The sequence below is a fragment of the Cyanidioschyzon merolae genome, chromosome 10 (assembly GCF_000091205.1).
Source record: "Cyanidioschyzon merolae strain 10D DNA, chromosome 10, complete genome".
NCBI lineage: Eukaryota > Rhodophyta > Bangiophyceae > Cyanidiales > Cyanidiaceae > Cyanidioschyzon > Cyanidioschyzon merolae.
In genome coordinates, this window is record NC_010136.1 from 90,698 (window position 1) to 116,027 (window position 25,330).

At 56.5% G+C, this 25,330-nt stretch overlaps 7 protein-coding genes and 2 non-coding genes across 9 annotated transcripts, besides 2 other annotated features; 5 read left to right on the top strand and 4 right to left on the bottom strand.

Moving 5' to 3' along the window:
- Positions 1-243: 243 nt before the first annotated feature.
- Positions 244-2,631, bottom strand: CYME_CMJ030C (hypothetical protein; the record flags this gene model as incomplete). The annotated part of the gene is made up of 1 exon (XM_005534726.1): positions 244-2,631. The coding sequence occupies one exon, from the start codon at positions 2,629-2,631 to the stop codon at positions 244-246; it is 2,388 nt and encodes a 795-aa protein (XP_005534783.1).
- Positions 2,632-2,880: 249 nt separating this feature from the next.
- Positions 2,881-4,167: a sequence feature (possible transcribed region).
- On the bottom strand, positions 2,918-4,224 carry CYME_CMJ032T. Its single transcript, XR_002461347.1, has one exon. It is a non-coding gene; the product is annotated as a hypothetical transcript (transcript).
- Positions 4,225-4,419: 195 nt separating this feature from the next.
- Positions 4,420-5,436, top strand: CYME_CMJ033C (hypothetical protein; the record flags this gene model as incomplete). The annotated part of the gene is made up of 1 exon (XM_005534727.1): positions 4,420-5,436. One exon carries the CDS (start codon positions 4,420-4,422, stop codon positions 5,434-5,436), a length of 1,017 nt encoding a protein of 338 aa, XP_005534784.1.
- A 4,302-nt stretch (positions 5,437-9,738) lies between these two features.
- CYME_CMJ034C (bZIP transcription factor) lies at positions 9,739-11,454 on the top strand (the record flags this gene model as incomplete). The annotated part of the gene is made up of 1 exon (XM_005534728.1): positions 9,739-11,454. One exon carries the CDS (start codon positions 9,739-9,741, stop codon positions 11,452-11,454), a length of 1,716 nt encoding a protein of 571 aa, XP_005534785.1.
- Positions 11,455-11,638: 184 nt separating this feature from the next.
- Positions 11,639-13,893: a sequence feature (repetitive element).
- Positions 13,894-15,031: 1,138 nt separating this feature from the next.
- Positions 15,032-15,418, top strand: CYME_CMJ036C (cytochrome c oxidase subunit VIa; the record flags this gene model as incomplete). The annotated part of the gene is made up of 1 exon (XM_005534729.1): positions 15,032-15,418. The coding sequence occupies one exon, from the start codon at positions 15,032-15,034 to the stop codon at positions 15,416-15,418; it is 387 nt and encodes a 128-aa protein (XP_005534786.1).
- A 330-nt stretch (positions 15,419-15,748) lies between these two features.
- CYME_CMJ037C (probable GTP-binding protein) lies at positions 15,749-17,179 on the top strand (the record flags this gene model as incomplete). The annotated part of the gene is made up of 1 exon (XM_005534730.1): positions 15,749-17,179. One exon carries the CDS (start codon positions 15,749-15,751, stop codon positions 17,177-17,179), a length of 1,431 nt encoding a protein of 476 aa, XP_005534787.1.
- A 24-nt stretch (positions 17,180-17,203) lies between these two features.
- Positions 17,204-18,271, bottom strand: CYME_CMJ038C (similar to hydrolase, conserved unknown protein; the record flags this gene model as incomplete). Its single annotated transcript, XM_005534731.1, has 1 exon — positions 17,204-18,271. The coding sequence occupies one exon, from the start codon at positions 18,269-18,271 to the stop codon at positions 17,204-17,206; it is 1,068 nt and encodes a 355-aa protein (XP_005534788.1).
- Positions 18,272-20,064: 1,793 nt separating this feature from the next.
- On the top strand, positions 20,065-23,232 carry CYME_CMJ039C (ATP-binding cassette, sub-family A; the record flags this gene model as incomplete). The annotated part of the gene is made up of 1 exon (XM_005534732.1): positions 20,065-23,232. One exon carries the CDS (start codon positions 20,065-20,067, stop codon positions 23,230-23,232), a length of 3,168 nt encoding a protein of 1,055 aa, XP_005534789.1.
- CYME_CMJ040T lies at positions 22,992-25,034 on the bottom strand. The gene has a single exon (XR_002461348.1). It is a non-coding gene; the product is annotated as a hypothetical transcript (transcript).
- Between the last annotated feature and the right edge of the window lie 296 nt (positions 25,035-25,330).

Here is a 25,330-nt window from a genome sequence, read left to right on the forward strand (position 1 = left end):
CTGCTTAGGCTTGATCGCCACCGCAGCGGACCATGCACTCGCATTCGTGGCGTTTTGTTGCTATCGTTGCTGGTGCTCCATATACCACTCTTCTACACCTATCATTACTGAGAGGCTGGACATGATTCGGCGCTGCGAGTGTTCTTCGGAGGCGTGATTTCACGCCCTCGTGCAGTTGCTTGCATACCAGCATGCCTGTTGGACTTGGCTGTGCGACTGTCCATGAGACGGATCATAGGCTCTTTACGTCGGGGTATCTAGTGCGGGATTGGTGCTATTCGCGTCAGCGATCGGCGCGGCCTCGTTGACGCACACGGGCAAGGGGACTGAAATCCCGGGCGAAGCATCGGCCGGTGTATCCGGCTGCGTCGCATCCGTCGTCTTGGCAACTTCAAAGCCGCCGCCATGTTGCGTACGGGGCACTGGCCCAGATACCGATCGTACGCCCGCTTCGGTAGTAGACGCAGGCAGTGCCCAGTTGAGCTGGTCGAGAACCCACGGCGCTAAAGTGAACTTTCCGCGATCTGCTTTGCGAAACGGGGACGACTCGCGCCGTCGCTTCATATTTCGATAAATTTGACTGCTAAAGGTATTGTGCGGCTCGGGCGAAACCGTGGGATTGAAACCCCGAGCCCGTGCAATCCGGAGAATCTCGCGGGCATCCATTTCGACTCGAGCAGGGAGCGCGGCTCGCGCTTTTGACAATCTGTCGCGATCCTGATCAGAGACACCTTCGCCTTGGGTTTCCGCTCTGCTGCTGTATTCGACGACGCGTCGCCGACGCATCCATTCCGCTTCGCGCAGCACGAGAAACGCAGCTTGTAAAAAGCGGTTATTGGAGAGCCCTGCGGCCTCATCGTAGCCGGTGAGACCTCGCGTTCGCGTCCCTAGAACGTATCGCCTGCCGTCATCAAGCATCGTCATCACGAGGAGAGGCCCGGCTTCTTCCTCCTCGGGCCGTAACGGTGCCGCTGGCGGCAACGGCACCTGTCTCGCTGTCGACGACGCTCTGCGTCTGGATGCTCGCGGCAACCTGGTGCCCGAAGCGGGCGTCGTCGACGTCCAAGTGAGCGGCCCCATAGCTACCCTCGGAGGCACCCATGGAGCGCCCTGTGCATTCAGCACAACCATATCCGGCTCAAGGAGGCGTGATGCCGGCTCCGGAAGCGGATGCTCGTGGACGCACTGCGCGCACGTGATGATCCCGATGCGAAGGCCGGGCTCTAGGGCGTGTCGAATCGCGAACGGCTCATGACGCCTGCCGGCAGGTGCGTGCCGCGCACAGAAGCACCGTGTGCACATCTTACACAGGTATCCGTAGTCGGTGGGCTGATGGCCACACACGGAACACCCATGTTGATCACAGAGAAAGGGCGTCTCTGCATGTTCAGCAGCGCCCATACAGGATGGATGGAAAGCGCGTCTGCAACTCGACAGGATGCAGAAGCGCATTTCGCCCGAGGCCTGCCCACAGATCCCACACGCCTGCAGCGACGTCATCCTGGGCTCTGCGGTGTTTCGCGGTTGCTGGCTTGTGCTCGTATCGTTCATAACCATTCTGGTCTGTTCGAATCGGGTCGTCTTGCTTTCGTTTGGGGATACGACCACCAGGCGCCTATCGTTGCTGCGAAATCGAGAGGCGTGACCCTGATCGGAATCGGTATCCGCTTCGGTTTCGGTGGAGGAGTCATCCGCGGGTTTGGCGCGTGCCTCGGCGTCGCCCGGGCTCGGTGCGAAATGCACCGGGGCGGGTGCTGCCCTCAGCGGTTCCGTTACAGAGGCGCCAGACGGCTGCACGTCCATGGCGGTTGCCGCTGCGGCTGTCGCCGGATGCCCAAAGGTCGGCAAACTCGTGCCGCTCGCAATGCAGGTAGCCAGTTGCGCAGATCGGATGGAAGACAGCCGTCTGCGCTGACTCGCTGCTGGAGAGCGTACCAAGTGAAATACTGGCCAGAGCCAGAGTGCAAGTGCACTCGCTTCGTTGCCGGATCCAGCGCCTGCTCCCATGGCCTCCAAAGACTGCGCATTCCGCAAAACCTCTTCCGGGAAAAGCCCGTCTAAAGGCGCTCCGCCCGCCGCTGACTCGAACGTCGCGCTCTTCGCTCCTTCCCTGCTGATCAAGAGACAGGCTCGCGGTATCAGCGTCCCCTGGAGGTCCATGAGGCACCAGTCCGAGACCGGTGTGCCGTAGACTCCGGAGAACGCTCCGTCAGATTCGGTTGTGGGGCCAACAAAAAACCGCTGTGCTTCGTCCAAAAGTTGTCCCGCCGTCAGGCTACTGGTCACTCGAAACCGGCGAAACTGACCCTGGTAAATAACCCAAGCGAAAGCCGGACCAGCACTCGACGGCCGCGCCGCCTCTGCAGTTCGAGCTCGCTCAGCGTGCTCCAACCGCTGCTGCGGAGCGTCCTGTGAACCCAGAACATACGCTTGTGCCGGCAACGCGTGTGCGGTATCCCTGGTACTGCCCGCACGGAACACCACCTGAGCCTGGTCACACCCGACTGAGGCAGGGCTCGCACAGGCTCCAGCCATCCTGCCTCTTGTGAGCCCTGGGCTCCTCATAAACGGCTCCTGGTACGTATCATGGCCTTGTACAGGCTCACTGGCGTTCTCGGAGGCACCGTCCATAGACCAGAACCTCCTGGTAACGAACGCCCCCTGATTCTTGTTCTAGTCGAACGCAAAACTTGTCATCAATGCGTTCAGGCGTGCGCCAGGACGCGCGCTGCTGCAGTGCATCGTGGCAGGCATCGGCGGCAGCTGCCCTGCGGGACGTTGGATGCGCTGTGCAGCGGCGCAACGACGTGCGAGGCGGCGGCGGCGGCGGCGACGGCGCAAGTCGTCCCCGCCAGGAACGGGGTCACAGCATAGGTGTATAGCTGTCGGTGTCCATTGAGCAGTGGGATTAGAAGATAAACGTATTTACCCATGACAAGTGATAACGATGCGAATCCTTGTACTGTTCGGATATGCAGACACTAGCTGGAGGCACTTTCCGACAGACGTTCTCTGTTAGCGTTGCGAAAATCGGAAGCTCGTCCCGAATCGATCCGTCGTAAGGCAGCAGAAGCAGCAGCAGCACTGAGCAGGTGTCCAAGATCGCACGTGTCCAGCTCTGGATTCTCGCGTGGGCCTCGAAGGTAACGTCAACTCCGGCGAACAGGTTCCGTTTCCATCTGAAAAAGTCCCTTTTCGATGCTGTGGGTATATTGATGCACGCTTACGCGCTGCTCGTGTCCGTCCGAGGTATCCGGCGATACCGGAAGCGTGCCGTTCGCGACCACTGGGCCCAGCCTCGACGTCTTTTGGAGCCTCATGATGCGTGCTCCATGACAGTACGGCTGGATCGGTTCACGTATCGTGTCGTGTACGAAGGACCTCCGGTCCGATTTTTCCCGGTCGTTGCGCACTCATGCCGCTGGGTTGTCCCCAAGCGTACAGAGCCTCGTGAATCGCGCCGGGCGTGCGTCCATCGAGCGATAGCCCCGCACCAAGTTGTTAGAGGCGGCGCTAACCGCACACGCACCAGCACATCGACTAGCTGCTCGTCGGGAGGCATTTCATCGAGCAGGACGAGCACGCAGGTTCACGGATTCAGCAGCACATCGACTAGCTGCTAGTCGGGAGGCATTTCATCGAGCAGGACGAGCACGCAGGTTCACGGATTCAGCAGCACATCGACTAGCTGCTAGTCGGGAGGCATTTCATCGAGCAGGACGAGCATGCAGGTTCACGGATTCGTTCACCTCGTCACTCGCGTAAGCCGAGCAAAGGTCCGCGTATCGAAACGTCAACACACGCGATACATGGTGGTGAAGGAGAAACGCGCTCCCCAGAATTCTTTCTAACTGCCAAGTGTCTCCAAGGCAACGTGGCGCGAGTGCAGGTCAGTGTACGCAGGCTGTCGGAGCATAAATCGATAACGATGAATACCGGTCCCGCATGGAATGAATCAAGTCGCATGCTGATGCCCTTCGCGGCATAGCAAAGCCGTTCTGCCTCCGTGGTGCACCTGCGCCAGCGCCACAGGCGCTATGGAGGGTGCTTATGAAAGACTCGACCCACCGTGGAACGTTCGACACGACCGTTTTCTCCAGACGGGTGCTTGGTAAATGCAACTTGGGGGTAGCGTCAAGCACGAGCAACGCTTTATCCAATCTCTATATTCTTTCGTGCCTTCGCAGGCATCTCCAGTCTGTGTAAAAAACCCCTCTGTCCATCGAGAGAAATCATCGACGCCAGCGCATGATGCCGCTGCGCGCGCGCTGCACCGCACCGCACGGGACCATCGCCAGTCCATGCATTTCGTCTGAGATAGCCAGCGGCGATTCCCGTTCCGGAACGTGTAACGTGATTTGTTCAGTGTGAGACAAATACAGCTTCGTACGCAGCTTGCATTCGTCTTTGGAACGGAACATGGATCCTAACAGGAAGAAACTGTGCTGTTTTTTGGGATTATTTTTGCCAGCAGGCAAGCTGCTAACCAAAAGAAAGCAACGGAAACGTGAGAGTAGCGCTTTCGCGGGGAGGTGCTCGCCTGCGCTGACGCTCTGCGCAGTCACGACGTCAGAACAGACGCCGAAGCCTGTACAGTCAACGGCTGCTGAAGACTCCGCGGAAAGCGAGCTGCAGCTGCAGCTTCTGGGTCCGTTGCGTAGGCGCTCGCTATGGGAGCGCGTCGACCACTACCGTCAGCAGGTGGCCGCGGAAACCCCAAGTCTACCCTCAACCCGGAACGCCCTGTTGAGCAACTTTGTTCCACGGAACAAAGCTGCTGCTGAAGAGGGTCTTGGTCTCGAGTGGGACGAGGCTATCGAGGAACTGGCCTGCGGTGCACCGGCGACGATATGCCCTGTGATTCGCTTCACCTGTCGCCGAGGACACGTGGTTTCAGTGGCAGCGAATAGCAAGCTCGCTTCCCGGGGTGAATGCCCTGTTTGTCAGTATGCGGCGCGCTGCGGACGGGCGTCGTCTTTGAGGGAGTATCGACCTCTGCAAAGCAAGCGCTTTGAGCGCTACACGCTCGACATGCTCAAGGCTGCTGCAATGGAACGCGGCGGCGAGCTCCTCTCCACCGAATACGTCAATGCACGTCGGAAGCTGCTCTGGCGCTGTGGACAGTGTAAGCACGAGTGGTTCGCTACGACGGACAATATTTTGAGACTCGGTTCGTGGTGTCCAAAGTGCGCTCGCCGCCAGGGCCGTAATCGGGTAACGCTTGCAGATATGCAGGCCATTGCGGATATGCATGGTGGAGTGTGTCTGTCGAAAGAGTATCGGGGTGCCATGGTTCCACTACAGTTTCGTTGTGCAGAGGGTCACGAGTTCTGGGCGAACCCGAATAACATACGGCGAGGGATTCGTGGCCATGGAACGCAGCGCAAGCCGAGCTGGTGCCCGCACTGCGCGCGTGAGCGCCGCCAAAAGTCTTGAGTCCAGCACGCTGTGCACAGTGCTCGAGAGCCTGCACACAACCAACGACATTCGTCGCTGGTTTGATGGACTCCGAGCATTTCAAAGCAGCAAGAGTGTCGTGCGGCAGCTCTAAGGGTCATCATGGCGTCGATTGCGCGCATGAAGGGTACGGAAGTTCGATTGTCGAGGCCGGAACGCTAGCCTGGTGGCGGATGACACGGATCACGACGCAGCGCATCGTCGGCTTGAGACCGCCCGGAACGGCAGTTCCTCAGTCTGGGTACACCTGCATCATCAACACGCTTCGTTGACGCTGGAGAAGAGACTGATGGCGATTGTTGGTAACGTTGTGCGGTGGATGTGGCGCTCGCCCTACAGTTTAAAGTTTTCGGGATTGCATTTTTTGTGCTTAAGGTTGTTTTTAGAAATCGCATCACTTTAGGACTCGAATACGCAACAGTGGGCCGGTACGCTAGATTTTGCGAGCTAGAACTTTGGACACGAGCGCGTCGTAGGGACCCCGTATGGTCGTAAAGGTATGGCGTGCACCCCGTACGGAAACGGAAACGAGACACCGCGCGGTGTGTTGTTATCACGATTGTCAGGTTCTATCATACGTTGTACATAAAGGTCAAATCATGGGACGTCATGGTCGTTCGCCATGTACCGAAAGGAACTGGTCTTAGCGTACATGACCTGCGCTGCAGCCTCGCTGGATTGCTGAACCGCATCACGCCGGGGCATCGCTCCAGACAAGAATCCAATGTAATGAGGCGTACCCACTGGTTTCATGATCCCAAGTGAGCAGCGTTTCAGCACAATGCCCTCACTGAATACGAAATGAATCCCTCAAGGGCTCGCCTGAAAGCAAGAAGCTGGACGCTCGGGAAGCTCGAACGATTTTCCGGAATTTTGATCGAGCATACGGCGTCTCGATATAGAAGGTGCTTCCGCGCATCGCTGCTGCTAGAATGATACCCAAGTTAGCCGCGCATCCGCGATTGCCTCGGCATCTGCTCTTCGATCAGCGTACCGTGCGCCATCTCGTGCGTCCGCCTCTGTTCCACGTTCGTCTGTTCTATCTGTTCCAGCGTGCACCTACGCTAGTGATTTGTTGATTTCGTCCGGATCGCATCGATGAGAATCGAGAACGATGGCGTCCTGGAAGCGTTGTACACTTACGTCAGTGGAGCATGCGTACAGCGTTTGAGCGCTGCAGCATGCCGAGCGCAATGGATACCCACAACTCAATGCGACATAGCGGCCATTTCCTCATCCAACTCTTTGAACAAGTTGCCGAATGCAAGTTTTTCGTCAAAGTACAAGTGAAACAATTGGCGGCCCAACACGTTTTCATATATTCCTGCGAAAAATCGTCGACGTGCGCCGTTTCAACGCCCATTTACGCGCTTGATCAAGCGTACGAAACATCCACCTCTGCTCTATACGGTGCTGAGGACGTCGATATCAAAATCCTGGCGTCGTCACGCGCCATGCTGATATGCTTCCTGGCATTCAGTGTGCCCGTCCCTCGATAAATTCGGAACCGCGCATACGTTGAGCAGGTTCATCTGCTTTCCAATCAAGTTTCTGGCGTTGTGCTCTTGGTTTCGAGGCACGACGATCTCCTTGGTGACCGTCGCTCCAGGAAACACGCTCATCACAAAGTGCTTCTCTTCATTGACATAATTCCGTTGAAATTGTGTCCCGTTGCTCCACGCAGGCCTGAGCTTCACTGCGTGCATATAGATCGGTGTTCCGTCGCTCTCCATCGTACTCATATATTACGCTTCACGTACTCCTCGTAAACATGAAACATTGAACGAGCTCCGCCGGTGCACTCTGCCATGGTGTTTGAATGCTTCATACTTGCTCGCAGAAACGATCTCCTTATCCGCTTCCACCATTGCGTGGGCGGATGGCATGCATGTGATCTTCATTCTCTAAATCCACTTTTTCCATGGTTTCAGACATAATCGGGGACGATGGCGCTCGAGCTCGCCTCTTCGATATATGGGTCGAGTATTCCGCAGGTACTTTGCGTCACCTTCTCTGGAGCGGGCACGCCTATGGGCCGCAGCGCGACTTTCCGCCCCGCCCTGCGTACGAGCAGGAGTTCCTTAGCTCGCTTCAGGGCTAGCACAGCGAAAGAATGGTTCGTAAACGAACATTGCCACGGATGCGAACGACTCGTCTATTGATCTGTGAGCATCAAATTGGTGTTGGATAACAGAAAAGACGCCTTCGACTGGACTGAATCAGAAACAATAGACTGCACCGGAGTGCAGCGCAAAGTCGAACTATGCTGTGAAATATTGCACGGTTTTTGGGCGATAAAAAGTGACCTCGACATAGCGCATGACAGACGAGCATCGGACGGCGACGGCACGAAGCATGCATCGACAAAACGTCATATGATGAACGATCTTTTCTGTTGGACGCTTCATAGGCAAGCGCGCGACTGAGTCGGCTACGAGGCCCATGATTTCGAAATGCTTGCTCGTCGCTTCTTCATGATGAGCAGATTTTCCCGCTTTGAGTACCCCGAGAAAGGTCTACGATTTCTCCCGAATGAAGTTTCATTGAGCAAGACGAACACCTGCCGCTCCTGTAATACGCGTTCACGTTTCAGTGCGAAATCAATCGGTTGTTGTTCGATGCACGACGCTCTCGAGCAGAAGCAAGCCTTATCGCGTTGTCCATCGGTTTCTTTTCTTCACCTTTCATAGCACCGGTAGAGACGCATCATATCGCGTGGCTCGTTTCGACTTCATTTCATCATAGATTGTATGAAAAAGAAAGGATTGGCGAAGAGACATTCGCGCGGCAAGCGTTTGATAATTTCTGATTCAGTTGCACAACGTTCAGGGTATTGACTACCAGAACGGTGGTTCATCCATCTGGTTCATGTGAAATAACTGACTTAAGCAATAAATCCCGTTTTTCGCGAGAGACCAGTGACACCATCGATTCCTTCCTCAACCATTCCCCAATCTACAGGATACGTTTCTTCTGTTGAATTCCTGTAAGAAAAACAAACAAAAGCGGAAAAGCGTGCACTGATAAGAGCATTATGCAAGTCACTACGCTTCCCCTAACGCTAGGCTCCGAACACGACCGCGACGGTGTATTCGCCTCGGTGGTCTTCGCTCTGACCCCAATCCATGGAAGCGAGCCGAATGCATGTACATCGAGACGCAGCGCGTTCACGTGGTCAGCATATCCAGAGAAGCAAACCTGATGTGCGTAGACAGCTGAGGAGGCGTCGCTGCATCGGCTGCTGGGGCGCAGATTTTGCCCATTGTTGCAGCGCGGACAAGTGTTCCGAATTCTCGAAAATTTACCTTCTAGGTGGAAGGTCTCGCGAGCCGGACGAGCCTGCCGGGCATACGCCCTGTGCGCCTCTGCAGCGACCGATGCTGTAGGGAGATCTCCGCTGCCCCTCGGCAACGTAATCAATCTGGGGCTCGCAGCGAGTATGCTGCGTTTCCGCGTCGCGCAGGTCGCAGAGGACTCCGAGCATATCGCTTCGCGCTATCGCAGGCAATACGTCTGTATGCGCATCTTGCAGGCTCCCTGAATGACAATGAATCCCGAATCCATATCGTGCAGAACACGCCTCGAGCCGACGCCCTCTGTGGTATAGAAAAGCCGTCCTACGTCCGTGATGCATCCGTACCAAAGGTAAAGACGCCACTGCGGACTATCAGGGCAGGCATTAGGTGTCCGATAGAACGTAGGAAACGACCAGAATATCCGAGAAAAAGTATAGGTAATGTAACATGGAAGTAGGGCGTTTGAAGGATACTTCACCTCGCACTAAAAAAACACAAAAAAAAAGTAAGAAAAGAAAAATGCGCGTGATCGGAGAACGCTGGCACAAGTACACCTTTTGTCCATGAAAAAAAAATCGGTGCTTCCAATTCTGGACACAGGTGGTGCTGGCGCAGCATCGCACAGCGCGCTCCATCAGCATGCCGCGGCACACCGCGCGCCGTGGGCGCCACACACGCGAGCGTCTGCTCAGCGCGCTGCGCGGCACAGGAATCCAGATGCATGCGGTCTGTTGTTTTTTTTGATTGTTCGTTGCTGGTGGTCGCGTCTCGGCTGCAAGTTGCATATTCTTCGTGTCGGCGTGGTTGTGGGGTGCGTTCTTCCACTGGTACTAGAGGACAGGTTGTCAATCTTGGTCGCTGACGACGAAAGCGCTCTTTAAGGGTTAGGCGCTGCGCTACTAACGCGGCACGCGTTTGACGGCAAGCTCTCTGCACCAGATAGGACGCTGCGGCTGCACCGACGCGTTCGCTTCGGCGTTCGTGTATGAGTGAGGAGCGTGTGCATCAAAGCTCACCGCCTGCCTGCTTTAGAGGACCAGAATCAACGCCGTCTGTTTCGTCCACCGACGAACTCGCTGGTACGAAGCGTGAGCACCTTGTAGACTCGGAAAGGAGTTACCTGCAGCTGCCGGCGCTGACGGATCACTCCGATCTTTCGCTTGCCAGTTTACCCCTATTAGTGCAAGTCTCGGACACCCAGTCAGGGGATAGCGCGAAATCTGACTCGGAGCGAGCTTATGCACTAGTGCACGTGTCACCTATTGCGACGGTTCGGGAGGTAAAGCAAGAGCTCGTGAAACAGGGTATAATCCCTGTCGAAGATCTACCTTCGGTGCAGCTGATATTTGGAGAAGAGACGTTATCGGAAAACTCCCCTTTAACAGAGTACTTCCTTCCGGAACTCTACGACTATTCGGAGGCATTGCTGCGAATGATTGATCAAGGAGGACTCGACGTGGAGCAGAAACATGAAGCCATGGAGCGCGCGCTCCAAGTGATAGGGAGTATGCGCGATGGAATCTCCTCGGGCCGCGAGTCCAGCAGCACGAAGCCATCTGTGGCAAGTGCGGTTCAGCGCGCGGCAGCGCCTGGTAGCGAGCGACTTCAGCTGCCCGGAATCGACATGCTACCGCGGCCGTTAGGAACGAGCGCCGTCCATCTCGAGAACGAGGGCGCTACCGACGTTGTGGCAACTAGAAACGTTTCACCCGGGAAGGGCGTGACAGCAGCGCCTCTATGGTCGCCTATGCTGCCGTCTTTGTCGCCCACAGGAGCCAGCGTCATCGCAACCGAACCGTATGCGCTCTGGACGCCAATGCAGCTGAGCACGCCGATGGATATGGCCGAAAGGTTACACATGCTGGAGCCGAGACTTTTCACACCTGAGGGTGTTTCTGCTGTGGGGGCGTTCGTGCCGCTTTCAGCACGTCTGCGGCAGCAGAACGGGGGCCATTCCGCCCGTCTTATCGCGCAAGAGCCGGCTCTTCAACCAGGCGGTGGAGCGATAAGTGGCACCTCCTCCTTCGTCGACGCTAGAACACGCTCGCTGGCAGAAGCAGGACCGCTCGAATCCTCAGTAATACGGGGATCAGAAGCTCCTTGTGACATACCCAAGAAACGTGCAAAATACGCGAGGGCCGCGTCCGGAGCGCGAACCAGCACAGCGGGTAGCTCGTACTCGAGCGATATGACTGGACAATCACGCTGCGATCAGGACTGCGAATCTCCGCAACCTGGCGACGCAAGCTCCCTAGCGAGGAGCGGACCCCATGAACACACGGCGTCCGTTCAGAGCGCCGCGAACCAGCGTCTTGTTTCGAATTTGAAAAATTTACCGGATCGATGGGTCATGGAAGGCGCCCACGAGGGCCAGGTCCCTGTTCGCGGTCGTAGCCAGGCGAGTCAGGGAACAGAGGCGTCTTCGAGCGACAGCCGCCCAGTACGGCTTGCGAGCCTGTCGCCCGAAGAGCGCCGCCGGCGCCGCATGGAGCAGAACCGCAAAAGCGCGGAACGCTCGCGCTTGCGCAAAAAGGAACTCGAACAGCGATATCGTGCGGCGGTCCGTCAGCTTAGTGAAGAGAATGCTGAGCTGCGTCGACAGCTCGACTCGTTTCGCGAACAAATTCAACGAATGCAGCAGCTACTCGCGGTGCAGATGCGAGCGACATCCGCACCGCTGGACACACCGTCGCAACAGTAATCCATTGAGGTCCCTACGCTTTACTTAGAGCTTTTCGTTCGCTTTTAAGCCGAGACGGCAGGTTGCGCAACGTCATCGAGTTGTAGACGCGCACGAATAGCGAGTGCTTATTTCTCGACACGATGAAACTGGATTCGGAAAATAGATTCATGAACTAAAGAGTGAACTGATTCCCGATGGAGGCCGAACGCCGTTCGAAAGTCGAACGACGGCAGTGCACCGTAGTGGCGAGAAGGCCGCCCTAGACTTAACGACTCCAACTGGCGTACTGACGCTTCCTAGGCTTTCTGGACCGGCCACCCACTACTGATTCCAACTTCTTCTCATATAAATCAACTTTGAGAGGTTGTCCAATAAAGTTCTCTCGTGTCCGCTCTGGAGGTCTTTTCTCCAGCACCGCGCATCTCCTGATATTGATAGCGGCGTTGAAGTCTCGGTTAACGAACTCCATACGCTTCTTGCCATCATTGGTTGTACATACTAATGCAATGAGTCCACGAACTTTTGCCTTCCGTTCCATTTGCTCTCCCGTCAGCGGTCCGTACTTTGCAATTTCCTCAGGACTCCTCTGGCACTTTTCCATCTCCAGGCTCTGGAGTGTGCACCCCAGTTCATGATGTGTATAAAATGTTCGAAACTCATGGATCGGTATTGTGACAAAACGCCGTGCACACTCCTTGTACGTTCTTGTCGTCGGAGCTGGCAGAGTTCCTTTTTGGGTGTTCCATCGCCCTGCTCCGTACGCTACTACAAGCCTCTGTCTTTCATCCTTCTTCGAGGCGCTCAACTCATTGAAAAAATTCGCGAACGCCCGCTACCTCCCACCATATAGATTCGTACGCAGACGAGCCCACCGGGGCTCTGTATACTCCTCCCACAGCGCCTCCCAATGGGCAACAAGAACTTCCATGAAATTCCGAAAAGCTGTAAAGTCCGCTCCTCGGCTCGTCACCTCGCTCATAGCTTCAAGGTGATCCTTCATTCCTGCGTTCCACGTAACGATTTTCTTCCTTGCATTCATTATACCGGATTCTCGGTAGTATCTTGCTCTGGAGAACCTCCAAAGGCGCATGTCTTTCTGACGTAATTTGCCGTCAGTACCATATTCCGCACGCTTCGGTGCTGTGATGGTTATGATATTCGTGTTCCCAGGGTCTGCGCCGACGACAAAGTCGTTATCTTGGACTCTCTCCGTCGCAGGACCCGCCTCCTTCTTTTCTTCATGTTTCGCCGCGCCAACGACAAGGTCGTTATCCCGCACCTCCTGCATTGCAGGACCCGCCTTCTTCTCATCTTCATCCTTCGTGACGGGCGCAGCCAAAGGCGGACCAGCACGATCTTTCTACAACCGCCGATAGTGTACACACAAGGCTACTCCATCGGTTTCGATCAACCCAGTGAACCACTTTTGCTCGCTCATTTTGAGACGTTTGAAATTGAAGATATTCTTCCAGTACGTTTCCCGGTTTTCATCGGAGAACTCCTCCCTGTTACCATTGAACTCCGGACTGATCCCCTTCATGATGCCGTAAAGGACTCTGGAGTCGGTACTCACGAAATGTGACTTGATGTTGCACATTGGAACGACGTTGAAGCGCTTCCCCATTGGGACAGCCTTCCGTCTCTCCCACTCTTCATTTTTTTTCCCCACTCAGCTTCATCTCTGCTTTGCGCTCGAGTTCTCGGTCCATGAACACGAAATACCGTACGACGAGGCGATCGTATCTTTCCTTATCTTTTTTCATGTCTGATATCTTGTCTGTTGGATTCGCCAACCCAGTACCGCACGATGCTCTTGAATAGCCGCACGGATTACAGAAGCTTCATTCGTGCTCTCGTTTGACGCCTTCTCGTCGACAAATTCGACCTCATCTTCACGCTTGCGATCTTTCACGATGTCGTTGATAATCGCCCATTTCCCATGGCGAGAGATGCCCTGGTACAGCGCAAACACGGCGCGTATCATGAAACGTTCGGGGTTCACTGTCAAATGGTTCTTCAGATTCGTGAAGTACTTCATTGCCCCGTCTGTGTAAATATCCCCGTCACCCTTGTATCGAGTACCCTCGAGGCTGTAAAAGGGATGTTTTTCGTGGAGAGCATGCACTAGCTCATTTTGCCTCCTCGTTTCCCCTGTACCAAGCATCAGGTAACGAATAAAGTCTTATCGAAAAACTCGTCCGGAATCTCGACCGTTTCCGTGTGCGTCACGTCTCCGTACATCTCCCTCGCCAAATGAATCAATCCTGACGACACCTCGACAACACGCTTGGAGTACGAGTCGACACGTTTTGCTGATACCCTCTCGCAACTTTTCCCTCTAGGGATCCTTGATATGTCCAAGACGAAAAGGTTTTCACCATAATATCGTCGTGCTGTCGTCTTTCCTGCAGCTTCTGACGTTGGACCTCTCCGTTTTGCCTCTTCGTCTTGTATTGTGGCTCCGGGCTTGGTACTTTTGTTCGTTTTTTTTCTGGCAGCCGGCGACACCTGTCTTCCAGGATCCTTCATTTCCATGTCCATAGCTTTCCTTTGTTATTTTTTTGAAGAAGAGCGCACATGAAACGCGTTTGCTGTACACCGCGGGAAAGCACTTGAGTACACGCATTTGAGGGTTGAAACACGGTTGCACTGACAGACTATACGCTGCTAGGGCTTTAATGCAAATACAACTCGTACGTTATAGCAATACGCTCATATTAAGGATCGCGTTTCCCAGTTACGGCAAGATGCGCTTTGCGTCTCATGCATGCCAGATATGGAGATGCGCGTCTTGACTGCGCTCTAAAATAAAGAGCGGATAGGAACCTCTAAATACCAACTATATAACAATTTCTGGCCCCGCCTGCGATAAACGTTGAAAAAGGGAAAAGCTTACGGTATTCTCGAAAGTATACCTTTTAGGTGCAAGGTCCCGCGAGCCGGACGATTCTGCCAGGGTTGTGCCTCATGGTCGCCGCAGTGCTTCGTGCTGTAGTAAGATCTGAGCAGTTCGTCCGAAACGCAGTTGATTCTGGTACTCGTAGCGGGTATGCTGCACGTGGGCGTCGCTCTGGTCGCAGTGGACTCCTCGAATATCGTTTCGCGCTGCCACCGGCACTACGTCCGTCTCTACTGTTTCCACGCTCCCGGAATAATAATGTACTCCAGACCACGTGTCGGATGCATCATAATTCGATCCGACGCCCTCAGAAGCATGGAAAACCCGCCCTGACTTCGTGCTGCATCTGCCGCAGCGGTCTGACCGCAGACGCGGGTGCCCCAGACAGGCAAGACCCCCGATAGAACGTAAAAGAACGATCAGTATTTTCGAAAGCAAGTCTGAATGATAGACCTTGGTACACCAGCATGACGAACGCTTTGTTTCGATTACCAGTACGCATCCCGCAATCTGGGATCCTTCGTCAATGGAACCGGTTTATCAAGAGTAGAGAAGATCACAAGCAGCGTGGCCGCCGCCTGCCTGACACAGCGGCTACACGGCCTACAGCATTGCTGTTTATCGACGCGCTGCCAAACGGACGCGCAGGGACTCGTCGTACGCGTTACACTCTCTCGGTGGAAGCACACGTTTCCAATGGCAACACGACACATGCTTTGGATGCTTGGACGTTATATTCGAAAGGTGCCTTTAGGGCGTTTGGGTGACTCGGCACGGGCGCGAGCGCTGTCAAGCAGCGCGGCGCGCGGGCATGCCTCCTCTTCGCACGTCGCTGGCTCGGAAGGTGCACACGCGAACGCTACGTTTGAACGCTGGCGACTGATGAGCGCACTCGGAGCACTACCCGTTCTGATCTACGGTGTATGGCTGTTCCGGCAGCCGCACGAGCACGCAGAGCCGCCGCCTCCGTACCCGTATCTGCGGAGGCGGGTGCGCGATCCAGCTTTTCCCTGGGGCAACCACGAGCTGCTGGGCACGCCCTGGGATCATGAGTCGCCCCACGCTCACACAGACTCTGAGTGAGCATCACGGACTGAGGGGACGCGTTGGTTTTCTAGTCTGGCAATATGCCCGAGCATCGCGTGTAACGGCTTCGATCGCGGATACATCCTAATCATCAGGCTTATCGTCACGGAAGCTTTTCATGGAAATCCTATCTCGAACTCAGGTAATGCTGCGGATGTGGACGGGTGCTCGCGTGGTCTCTTGGGTCTCGTCACCTCTCGCCCGGCATACAGAGCATGCTACGGACGGGCGCGTGCCCATCAGGAACACAACGTGCCTGTGATCTCCCGTTCCCGTACGCGATGCTCGTTTCTGTAGCGCGCTGGATGCAGCCTCCACCCTGGTAACATGCGTAAAATGCTCGACACGATGTTGAAGAACGCTCCCGAGCGTCCCGCGGCCTCCGATATCCGCATCCCCGGTGAGCCAGGAGGCACCGGCACCAGCCGCGCGCGCGCACATGCACCCCGAATCCGCGCCCCTGAGCATGGCTCGCTGTCGACGAGCGGGCCTCTTCCTTCCAGTGCCTTGGCAAAGCTGGGTTTCTCAACGAAGGTTTCCGGGTTGCGGGCGCTTGTGCTGCGCGCTGTCGCAGGCAGAGGCGGGCCCGGGTGCGTTTCGTTTGCTCGGGCGCGCTTTCGCCGTGTAGGTCCGCCGGACGGTGGCACCGGTGGCGACGGCGGGAACGTCATCGTTCAGGTCAGTGCGTCCGTGAGCTGCTTGCCTTCTCATCGGCACGTGGTCGTCGTGCGTGCAGAGAATGGTGCTCCAGGCCAACGCTGGGAACGGAGTGGACGTCGCGGCAAGGACGTGCGCTTCGTGGTGCCTCCAGGCACCTGGCTGCGCTGGCTGCGTGATCCAAGCACCATCGACAGTAGTCGCCCGCATGTGTTTCTGAATCTGAACGATACCGAGGATGACCAGCGCATGAACGACGCGGTACAAGCTCTTTCGGCCTTGGAGCCGTCTTGCTTTGCGCGAAACGATGCGTCTGATTCTGTTAAATTTGATGTGGACGACGGAGCGGCAACGTCGGCGTCCTCGGATTTCCCGGCGTCCGTCAAGTCCGCACCCGCCCATGTTTTGGTGAAGAGCAGCGTTGTTGCTGCCGCAGGCGGTAAGGGAGGACACGGAAACACCTTTTATCAGTCGTCGGTGAATCGCTCACCAAAGCAAGCGCAGGCGGGTCTTGAGGGCGCCGAACAGCTCGTGCTGCTCGAGCGGCTCCCAGTCGCTGATATCGCCATCGTCGGTGCCCCGAATGCCGGCAAGTCGAGTTTGTTGGCAACATTGACGCGTGCGCGGCCTGAGATTGCGCCAACCCCATACACCACGACGGAGCCGATGCTGGGCGTACTCGAAGATCACCAGACCTGGATGCGGTCGATCCTGGTGGAGATTCCCTCCAAGACCCTGGAAGACGCCCAGCAAAGCCCGGAACTTGTGTGGCACTTATTTCGCGCGTGCCGTCATGTGGTTGCAGTGGTCGACCACCAGCGTACCGCGGGCAATACGCGACTGCTGCGGGAGCAGGTTCGTGCTCTGCAACGCATGGTCGCACCTCGAGTCCTCGCTGGTTGCGTCGTGCGTTCGCATTTGCTCCAGGGCCAGCCACAAAAGGACCAAGCGATGCCGCAACACATGGAAGGCGTGGCGTTGCTTACGCGTTTAGCGGATGTGCGCCAGGCTTTACTCAAACTAACCACAGAGCCACCCTGGGTGCTTCACACGGACAATGAACAGGGAACGCGGCATTCGCAACGGATGCTTGGGCGTTGACCACGAGGCGAAAGCGCCGACCGTTTAGCCGCTCTGTGGTGTACGCAGGTCAAACTCAAAGTATGCGCTACATAGCTCGGTGATAGTATCGTTGAGCCGTCTAAAATCCTCTTGCCGTTCCAGCGCATGATCGCCATGCTTCACGAGAGTGACGGTGACGTCACGGGAGCGCAGCAGCTGGGCGAGCAGAATTGAGCGCTCCGCTGGTACTTCTTCATCATTTAAGCCGTGGATGAGGCGAACTGGAACGTCGATGGGTAGCGACCCGGGTTCGCCGCGCAGGAGAAGATGCGAACGAGCGTCCTCGACGAGCGCGCGTGAGATGGGATACTCCTCGAAACCGTGTTTCCACATGATACTGCCTTTTTCCACGACCTGCCGCTGTTGCTCTGGCGTCATTCGCGGCCAGACCAGGTCTTCGGTAAAGTCCGGATCCGCTGCTAGCCCAATGATGCCGCTGATGCGCTCCGGACGTCTCATGGCGAGCAGCAGCGCAATCCAGCCGCCGATACCTTCGCCAACCAACAGCACTCGACCGCAAGCGCCGAGCACCTTCTCCAGCAGCGCCTCCGCGTGCGAGGTCCATAAAGACAAGGTTCCGATCTCAGTGAAGACTCCAGAGGATCGGCCGGTACCGGCGTAGTCGGCACAGAACATGCCCTGCCCGGTCTGACGGCAGAACACCTCCAGTTCAGACGCTTTCGAGTGCATGCGCGATTTCGCTAAACCCGGCAGGAAGAACACAAACGGACGCACCGTACCCAATTGAAAGTCATAGTATATTGAAAAACCCTCAATGTCCACCACTTTGTTCCGTCCAGCCACTGGCGTCAACCGCTTCAGCGCCGACGTAGGCAGCGTCGTCGTCGCCCGCAGGCCACCGAGGTGAACGCTGGGCTTCCGCACGCGACGCGTTTCCGCCCCGAGTCCTGGTCTAGGGCTCACACTTTCGCATCTAGACTCGTGACAACTACGAAACGTGGAATTGAACCCTTTGAAAGGAACACTGAGGAACGCCATACCAAACGCTATCGCAACTGCGGAACAAGTACACTGCACGCAACGTGCATGCATGCGTGTGCCTGCGTTCATGCGGGACGCGAGATGTCGATCGCTTCTGCGCGCTGCGTGTGTTCTCAGGCGTGCGTCCCGCGGGCATCTGGCGCAGGGCGCGGTGTCCGTGCGCTGGCGCGCCAATCGCCAAGCCCTGTATGCCCAGCGACACGCTGATCGATGCTCTTGTCATCAACAGAGCGACTATAGAAAAGACCGGGGATATGCGATTTCATGCCTGGTATCAGCAAATGGAAAAGCGTTCATCGATCCAGAGCCTATATCCGAGTCCCATGTACGCGTCAATCAATCGCCGGCTTCGCGTACCGCGTTGCACCCGAGCGCTAGCATCTTGCGTGCGTTGGGGTGCGCGCGCCGGCACGCACCTCTCGATGCGTGCCGGCGCATTCGGGCGGGCGATGCTGCGAGTAACGCCTCTGCTGCTGCCGAGCATGCAACAGGCGATGCGTCCTCGAGCCGACGCCCTCTGTATGGTACGGCAACGCCGTTCTGTCTCCGTGCAGGGACCGCACCGGCGCTATAGGCGCTATTGCGGTCGCCGCTTTCGGCAGGCACTAGGCACACACGATAGGACGTATGAGATGACCAGAATATCCGAGATGAAGGATAGGTAATGTAACGTGGGAGTAGGGGATTCGGTGGATACTTGACCGCGCACTGAAAAAATAACACAAAAAAGTAGGAATAGAAAAATACGCATTATCGGAGAACGCTGGCCTAAGTAAACGTTTTGTCAATGAAAGAAAAACTGGCAACACGTATGATGCAGAATGACACGGTGGGCGTGCTTGCCCCGATGGTATCTCGCGTTTGGCGTCGAGCCCTGGCGTGCGTCTGTGCGTGCCACGCGCGTCACGTAAGCGATACATGATGCTGGTGTGTGCCTCTGCCCACGGGACGCTCCCGTGTCGAACGGCGGGCCGCCTTCACGAAGCGTCTGCGCGGAGCCAACACCCAGGTGCCTCCAGAAGGGTACGCAGAGACCAGTTGACCTGAGGCAGCGCTTGCGCCAGTACGGACGCGTTTCTGGTGCATGACCGCAGCGCTACCCCTATCGGATACTTGTCGTTGGTGTTGGTCGGCACAGCGAGCCGTACGAGTGTGCGTTCCGGCGCCTGTCGCGCTCAAGAGAACCCTGTATGGATAGCGCCAAGCGTGCGATACCCGGTTCCGAGGCCAGCTTCCATGACGCCGTATAGCCGTCCCGCCTCTCCGTCAGGCAACAGCAGCAGCGCACCCGGCTGCACAACAAGTATCTACGATAGGCTCTGCATTCGTGAGGTCGATGGATCGCTCGAACCCCTATATCCCAGATAATGCCTTTTCCATACGTCGTGCTGTACATCCATCTATGGACAAGAAGTGTACTCGATTCCGCACCTGCCTGCGGAAAGCGCCGCCAGCACCAGCAGCTCGCGCGCCCTTGTTATCATGGTGAAAGTTCAATGAAACGTTCCACGGCATCCGCCAAGCAAAGTCGTTCTCAGCATGACGCAAGACGTGCACCAAGCTGCACCAGCAAAAATTACCGCTCATGCTTGCCTGTGGACGTCTCATCTTGGTGTCGCGCTGGATCATGATACCGGTTACCTGGCGCGCGAGATGCGCCAGTGCCACACAGCGGCGCGCGTGTGGCCAGCACGACGCCCCGCTCCGCCTCCCTGCCCTGAACGTATCGTGTGTCGAGGGGCAGGCATCGCTGCGTACTAGCACTGGTACCAGGTGCGAGCAGTCCGGTGTGACTTCGCTTTCCAGGCGTACGGGTGTTGTGTCTGTGACGATACGCACGGTGGTTTGCAAAAAATCGCAAAATGGGACTGGTCTCTTTTCGGCAGCGGTCGTACCGCTGGTTTGACCGTTTCTCGGTGATGCTGACGCGGAACCTACGTCTCGTGTACCGCGACACCTTTGCGCTCGTGCTGGTGTTGCTCGTTCCGTTCCTCTTCACGTTCTTTGTCTTTATCGCGCACTTGTCGTACAATGACGATGCGATTTTCTCTCGAACGACGGGGCCGAAACCGGACCCGCCGGCAATTCCTTTATCCAGCTACGTGGAGCCGTGTCGTGCAGTTGTCAGTGATCGTTGCTACAACTTTGCGGTGGTTCCTGGCTCCAACAGCACCGTGGTCGGCTGGGTACAGGAGGTCTCCAGGCGCCTTGGGCTGTCCACCGCAGTGAACGAGTCGGGAGGTATCATTACATTCGAAACCTCTGATGCGTTGAACGAGTTCATGGTTGCCAACCCGAACGTGACCCAGGCTGCGTACGTGTTCGAGCCCGAGCAGCTGCGCGCTATCGACGCTGGACGCATTAGTTTCACGGTTCAGTACAACCAGTCTTGCCAACAGACGTTTCCTGGTTTTATTTGTAGATACCAGGAGGTGTATTTGGTCCCTGGAATGATTGCGGCGATGAACGACGTCCTGCTGGGGACCAGGCTGAACCTGAGCAGCGCCTTCATGCCGCATCCGAAACTGCAGTCTGCATTGGACGCTTTTGAAGAATTCGGTCCCTTTATGATGTTTGGATCGCTGGTTATTGTTTTTGTTTATTATCTGATGGTCTTGGTGGGTGAGAAAGAGTTGAAACTGCGAGAGGCGTTGAAAATGATCGGTTTGTCGCAGTCGCTGTACTTTCTGAGCGAGGGCGTTGTTTTCATCCTCGTTTCGACGCTATCAGTATTTCTGCTGTATGCGTTCGGAGCCCTTTTCCAATTTCAGTTCTATCTTAAGAACGCCTTTGGATGCGTGTTTTTCACGTACTGGATTTTCTCTCTGAGTTTGATATGCTGGGCGTTTTTCTTCCACGTTTTCCTAACCCGATCGAATCAGGTTTCATCGGCTGCGTTCGTTTTCTTCATCCTGAGTTACCTGTTGGGGTCCTCCGGCGCCTACCTCTACTACGACAAACCCTCGGGAGGTCCATTCGTATCGAGGTCGCTTCTATTTCTGCGATATGTATTCGCGCTTTTGAGCCCAGTGATGTTTTACAAATGCGTTACCGACCTGAGTATTTACTCGGCTGTGTTCACTGGTCTAAGATGGAGCGATCGCGCCAGCTACACGAACTTGTGGCCGCTGACGCAGTGCTGGAGCTGGATGATCTGGACGGGCATCGTCGTTCTGGTGCTCGCCATCTACCTCGACAACGTGCTTCCGAACGTCTATGGTGTCAGCCTGCCCTGGTGGTACCCGTTCTCTGCTGCCTACTGGCGAGGAGACGCACTGCATCTCCAGCAGCAAAAGCGAAAAGCATGGCGCCTTTTCCGCCGCCACCGCCGCCAGCGTAGCCAAACAGACACCACCGGCGATGCAGACGACGCGGAAGCGGACGAGGCAGTCAGCGCTGCGATCGCAGCGCTCACTGCCCAGCAGCGACATGTGGACGCTGACGACGCGGTCAACGGCAAGGAGGGATACGAGCCGAAAGACGCTGCTGCGGCCGCTGCACTGACGAAGTCGTGGGCGGCCTCTGCGCTCGAACACAATGGTGACATGCCCGCTATCGACGCCAGCGATCACGAGGGTATCATTGTGGCTCCGGAAACAGACGCCAAGGCAGCGTCAGCGCCGTTGATATTGGCATCATCATCATCATCACCAATGTCGTCGTCGACGGAGTTGGAGTCTGCCAGGGAGCCCGATACGACGGCGTCGTTCCTGGAACGGCTCCAGTCCATGGTGGAGGTCGCACGCGAGCCTTCACATCGTCACAGCGATGACACGCCAGAAGCGAAGACGGCGGACGCAGCAGTCGACGCAGACGTGGCAGCGGAGCGCGAGGCCGTTCTCAGCGGTAGAGGGCTCTCGCCGGCGAGCGCTCTGGTGATCCGCCGTCTCACGAAGCATTTCCGCAAGCAGCTTGCCGTCGACGATCTGTGTTTGTCGGCCGACCATGGAGCACTGACCTGTCTTCTGGGTCCGAATGGAAGCGGGAAGACAACCACCTTTAATATGCTCACCGGTGTGTTTCGTCCTACCGCTGGAGACGCCTGGGTCTACGGTTACTCGATCACGCAGGAACAGCAGCTGTTACGCCCACTCATGGGGGTGTGTCCGCAGCACGATATTCAGTGGGCGAATCTCACGGCCGCTGAACATGTGTACTTGTTTGCGACGTTGAAAGGCATCCCCCGATCGAAGCGGCACGATGAAGTGAGCCGACGTCTCGAGCAGGTGGATCTGCTGCGTGTTAGCCACAAGTACCCGCGTCAGATGTCCGGTGGCATGCGGCGGCGGCTCTCGGTGGCCATGGCCCTGGTCGGAGATCCGCTCATTGTCTACCTCGATGAACCGACGACAGGCATGGACCCGAGCATGCGGAGAGCAGTCTGGAACATGATTGCCGCTGCGAAACCAGGTCGAACAATCGTGCACACGACGCATTCTATGGAGGAGGCTGACGTGCTGGGTGACCGCATCGCGATCATGTATCGCGGGCGACTGTCGGTACTCGGAACACCGCTTCGTCTGAAACACAAGTTTGGTACCGGGTATCGACTGAGCGTCACAGTGCAGGCAACGCAGAGCGAGGCTTTGCACGATCGCCTGCGGGCGCTCTACCCACGAGTCAAGCGCCTGAGCATCAGCACGCTCGCAGACCAGCGGTATGTGCTGTGTGAATACGAGCTGGTGCCGCTGGAGTCCACGAATCTCTTCCGCACCAGTGATGGCGGTGGCACGAACCAGTATCGCTCAGTGCAAGCGCAGCGACGCCTCTTCCAAGAGATGGAGAACAATGCCAGCGGCTGGGGAATTGCCGACTTTTCGGTGAGTGGCACCTCCCTCGAGAGCGTGTTTATTCGTGTATTTGAGCTTAACGAGCAGCTTCAGCATACGGCGGAAGCGAGCGCTAGGGCGGCAGCCGCTGAACCTAAGCGGCGGACCTGGCCTTGGCTGCGTTGGCCTTGGGTCAAATCTCGTCGAGGCGAGCTCCAGTCGCAGCCGATGCAAACCGCAGAGACGGAGACTCGTCGCTAGGTAGCGTTTCGCGAACAATTCAGCACGCGACTCCCGCATGATATTGAACCAGCAAGATGTCGCGATACCTGAACAAGGAACGAGTGCGGGCATTTCCTCAAGCGTTCCGCAGATGGCAAAGGTGAAGCACAACTCGAACGCTCCATGCTGCAGTGTCGGTAACCAGATATCAAAGTGGCGACGCATGCTTCATGAGCTGGACAAGCGATATCGTCTCAGCTTGACTTGGTGCGTTGGCGTCTGTAAAGATCGGCATATACGGCCAGCAGAGCTACAGTTTGGACATGACTTTGCTGTTCAGCGACGCAGTCGTCGCAAGCGTCGTCTACCAGTCACGTCGGTGGTCGTAGCACATCGCCGATGCCTAGCTGTTGCCTCCGCGTTTGGCACTAGGATGTTCGGCGCACTGCAGCAGCGAGAACAGCAGCAGTGCGCGCTGAGGTCTGTCTGCCAAATGGGGAACCCTGCGCGGTCTGTGCAGCGTGCCGGTCGCAGCAGGTACTGGACTAGACGCCGACGGTACGGCGGTACAGGGTATTTTGCCTATGCTCGAATGCAGCAGGCGCTCTTCCGTATTCACACACAAACACACAGACACACAGACAAACATAGATCAACAAGGAGTGCCCGATGTCGCTGCTCAAGGAACGTGTCGATGACGCCCTATGCAAATACACGCGGGTACATTGGACACGATTTCGCGTGCGCCGCTCTTCAAACATACACTCTTGGGAAAAACCTTTTTCACGCAGGCGCCGCTGCTTGGTAACCTATCGCGCAGCAGTGATCCAGCGTGTCTCGACCTGACACCTTCATTCATGAACCCGCGCTTCATACCAAGCAGCAGAGCATGGAGCCAGAATCTCTGTTATCCGACGCTGTCTGCATAGAGGAGTGCTCGCATGCAACCTGCTGGCGCATGTGGATACGCGTTCTTCACAGCTTTCTGCCCTTGGACTAGTCTACGGGCGTGCGCGCTCACTTTCCCCGAAAGTCGATAGAGCAATCACTCGACGGCACCAAGCGTCGTCATTCTTCGCGGGAAACGTCGTCTTCGCTTCGATGGTTGTCGACAACAGTCGCGCATCCAGGGGATACTGGTACCATGCATCAGTCGCATGCAATCAGTGAACACACTGAACGAGATACCAGAAACAAAACGAGAGAAACCAAATTCTAACTAGCGTCTAGATAAGAATGTCGTTCAAACTTCACGGTAAGCATTGACAGGGAGACGTTTTCCGCGTATTCGAGTGTTACGCTTCTGGGGGCAGGAGGCCCCGCGAACCGGACGAGTCTACCGGGCTTGCGCTCCGTGTGCCTCTGCATTGCCGGGCTCAGGAGCAAGACGCAAGGAACTCGTTCGCCACGCAGTTCATTCTGGGACTAGGAGCGGTTGGGCTGTCTCTGGGCGTCGACCTGGTCACGGAAGTCTCCAAGCATATCGCTCCACGCTGCCGCAAGCTGAAGAGCTGGCTGCGCAACTCGCACGCTCCCAGCAGGACGAAGAGGCCGGATTCCTTGTTCAATGAACCACGCCTCGAGCCGACACCCCCAGTGGTGTGGCAAAGCCGTTCTGACTGGGTGCTCCATTCGCACCGGCGGTACAGACGTTACGGTGGGTGCTCACTGGATGCGCTCAGTCCACGACAGATCGTATCGAGCGACCAGTCCATCCGAGAGCAAGGATCGGAGATGGAACTTGAAGGTACACTGAAGAATAATGGACGCTTTTCTTAATCTCAATATGCATCCCGCAGTCTAGGATCCACGCTCCAAGTAAACGTTCTGGATGAACAAACGCAATCCACAAGGGTCGTCTGCGCCGCTGTGCCGCTCCGGGAACGCGGCAGCGATCCATGCAATCGCCCAGCTCGCTTGCAACGCATGGCGATCGTCCCGGAGGCGCGGCCGGAGCGGCAGCTCAAGGCAACGAAGGGCGAGGCGAGGCAGCGCGGTGCGGCAGGCGCCACCGGCGGCGATCGCATCGATCACATGCACCGCGCACTGAAAAACCCCCCAAAAAGAAAGGCAAAATGCGCATCATCGGAGAACGCTGGCCTGAGTGAACGTTTTGTCCATGAAAAAGAAAATCGAT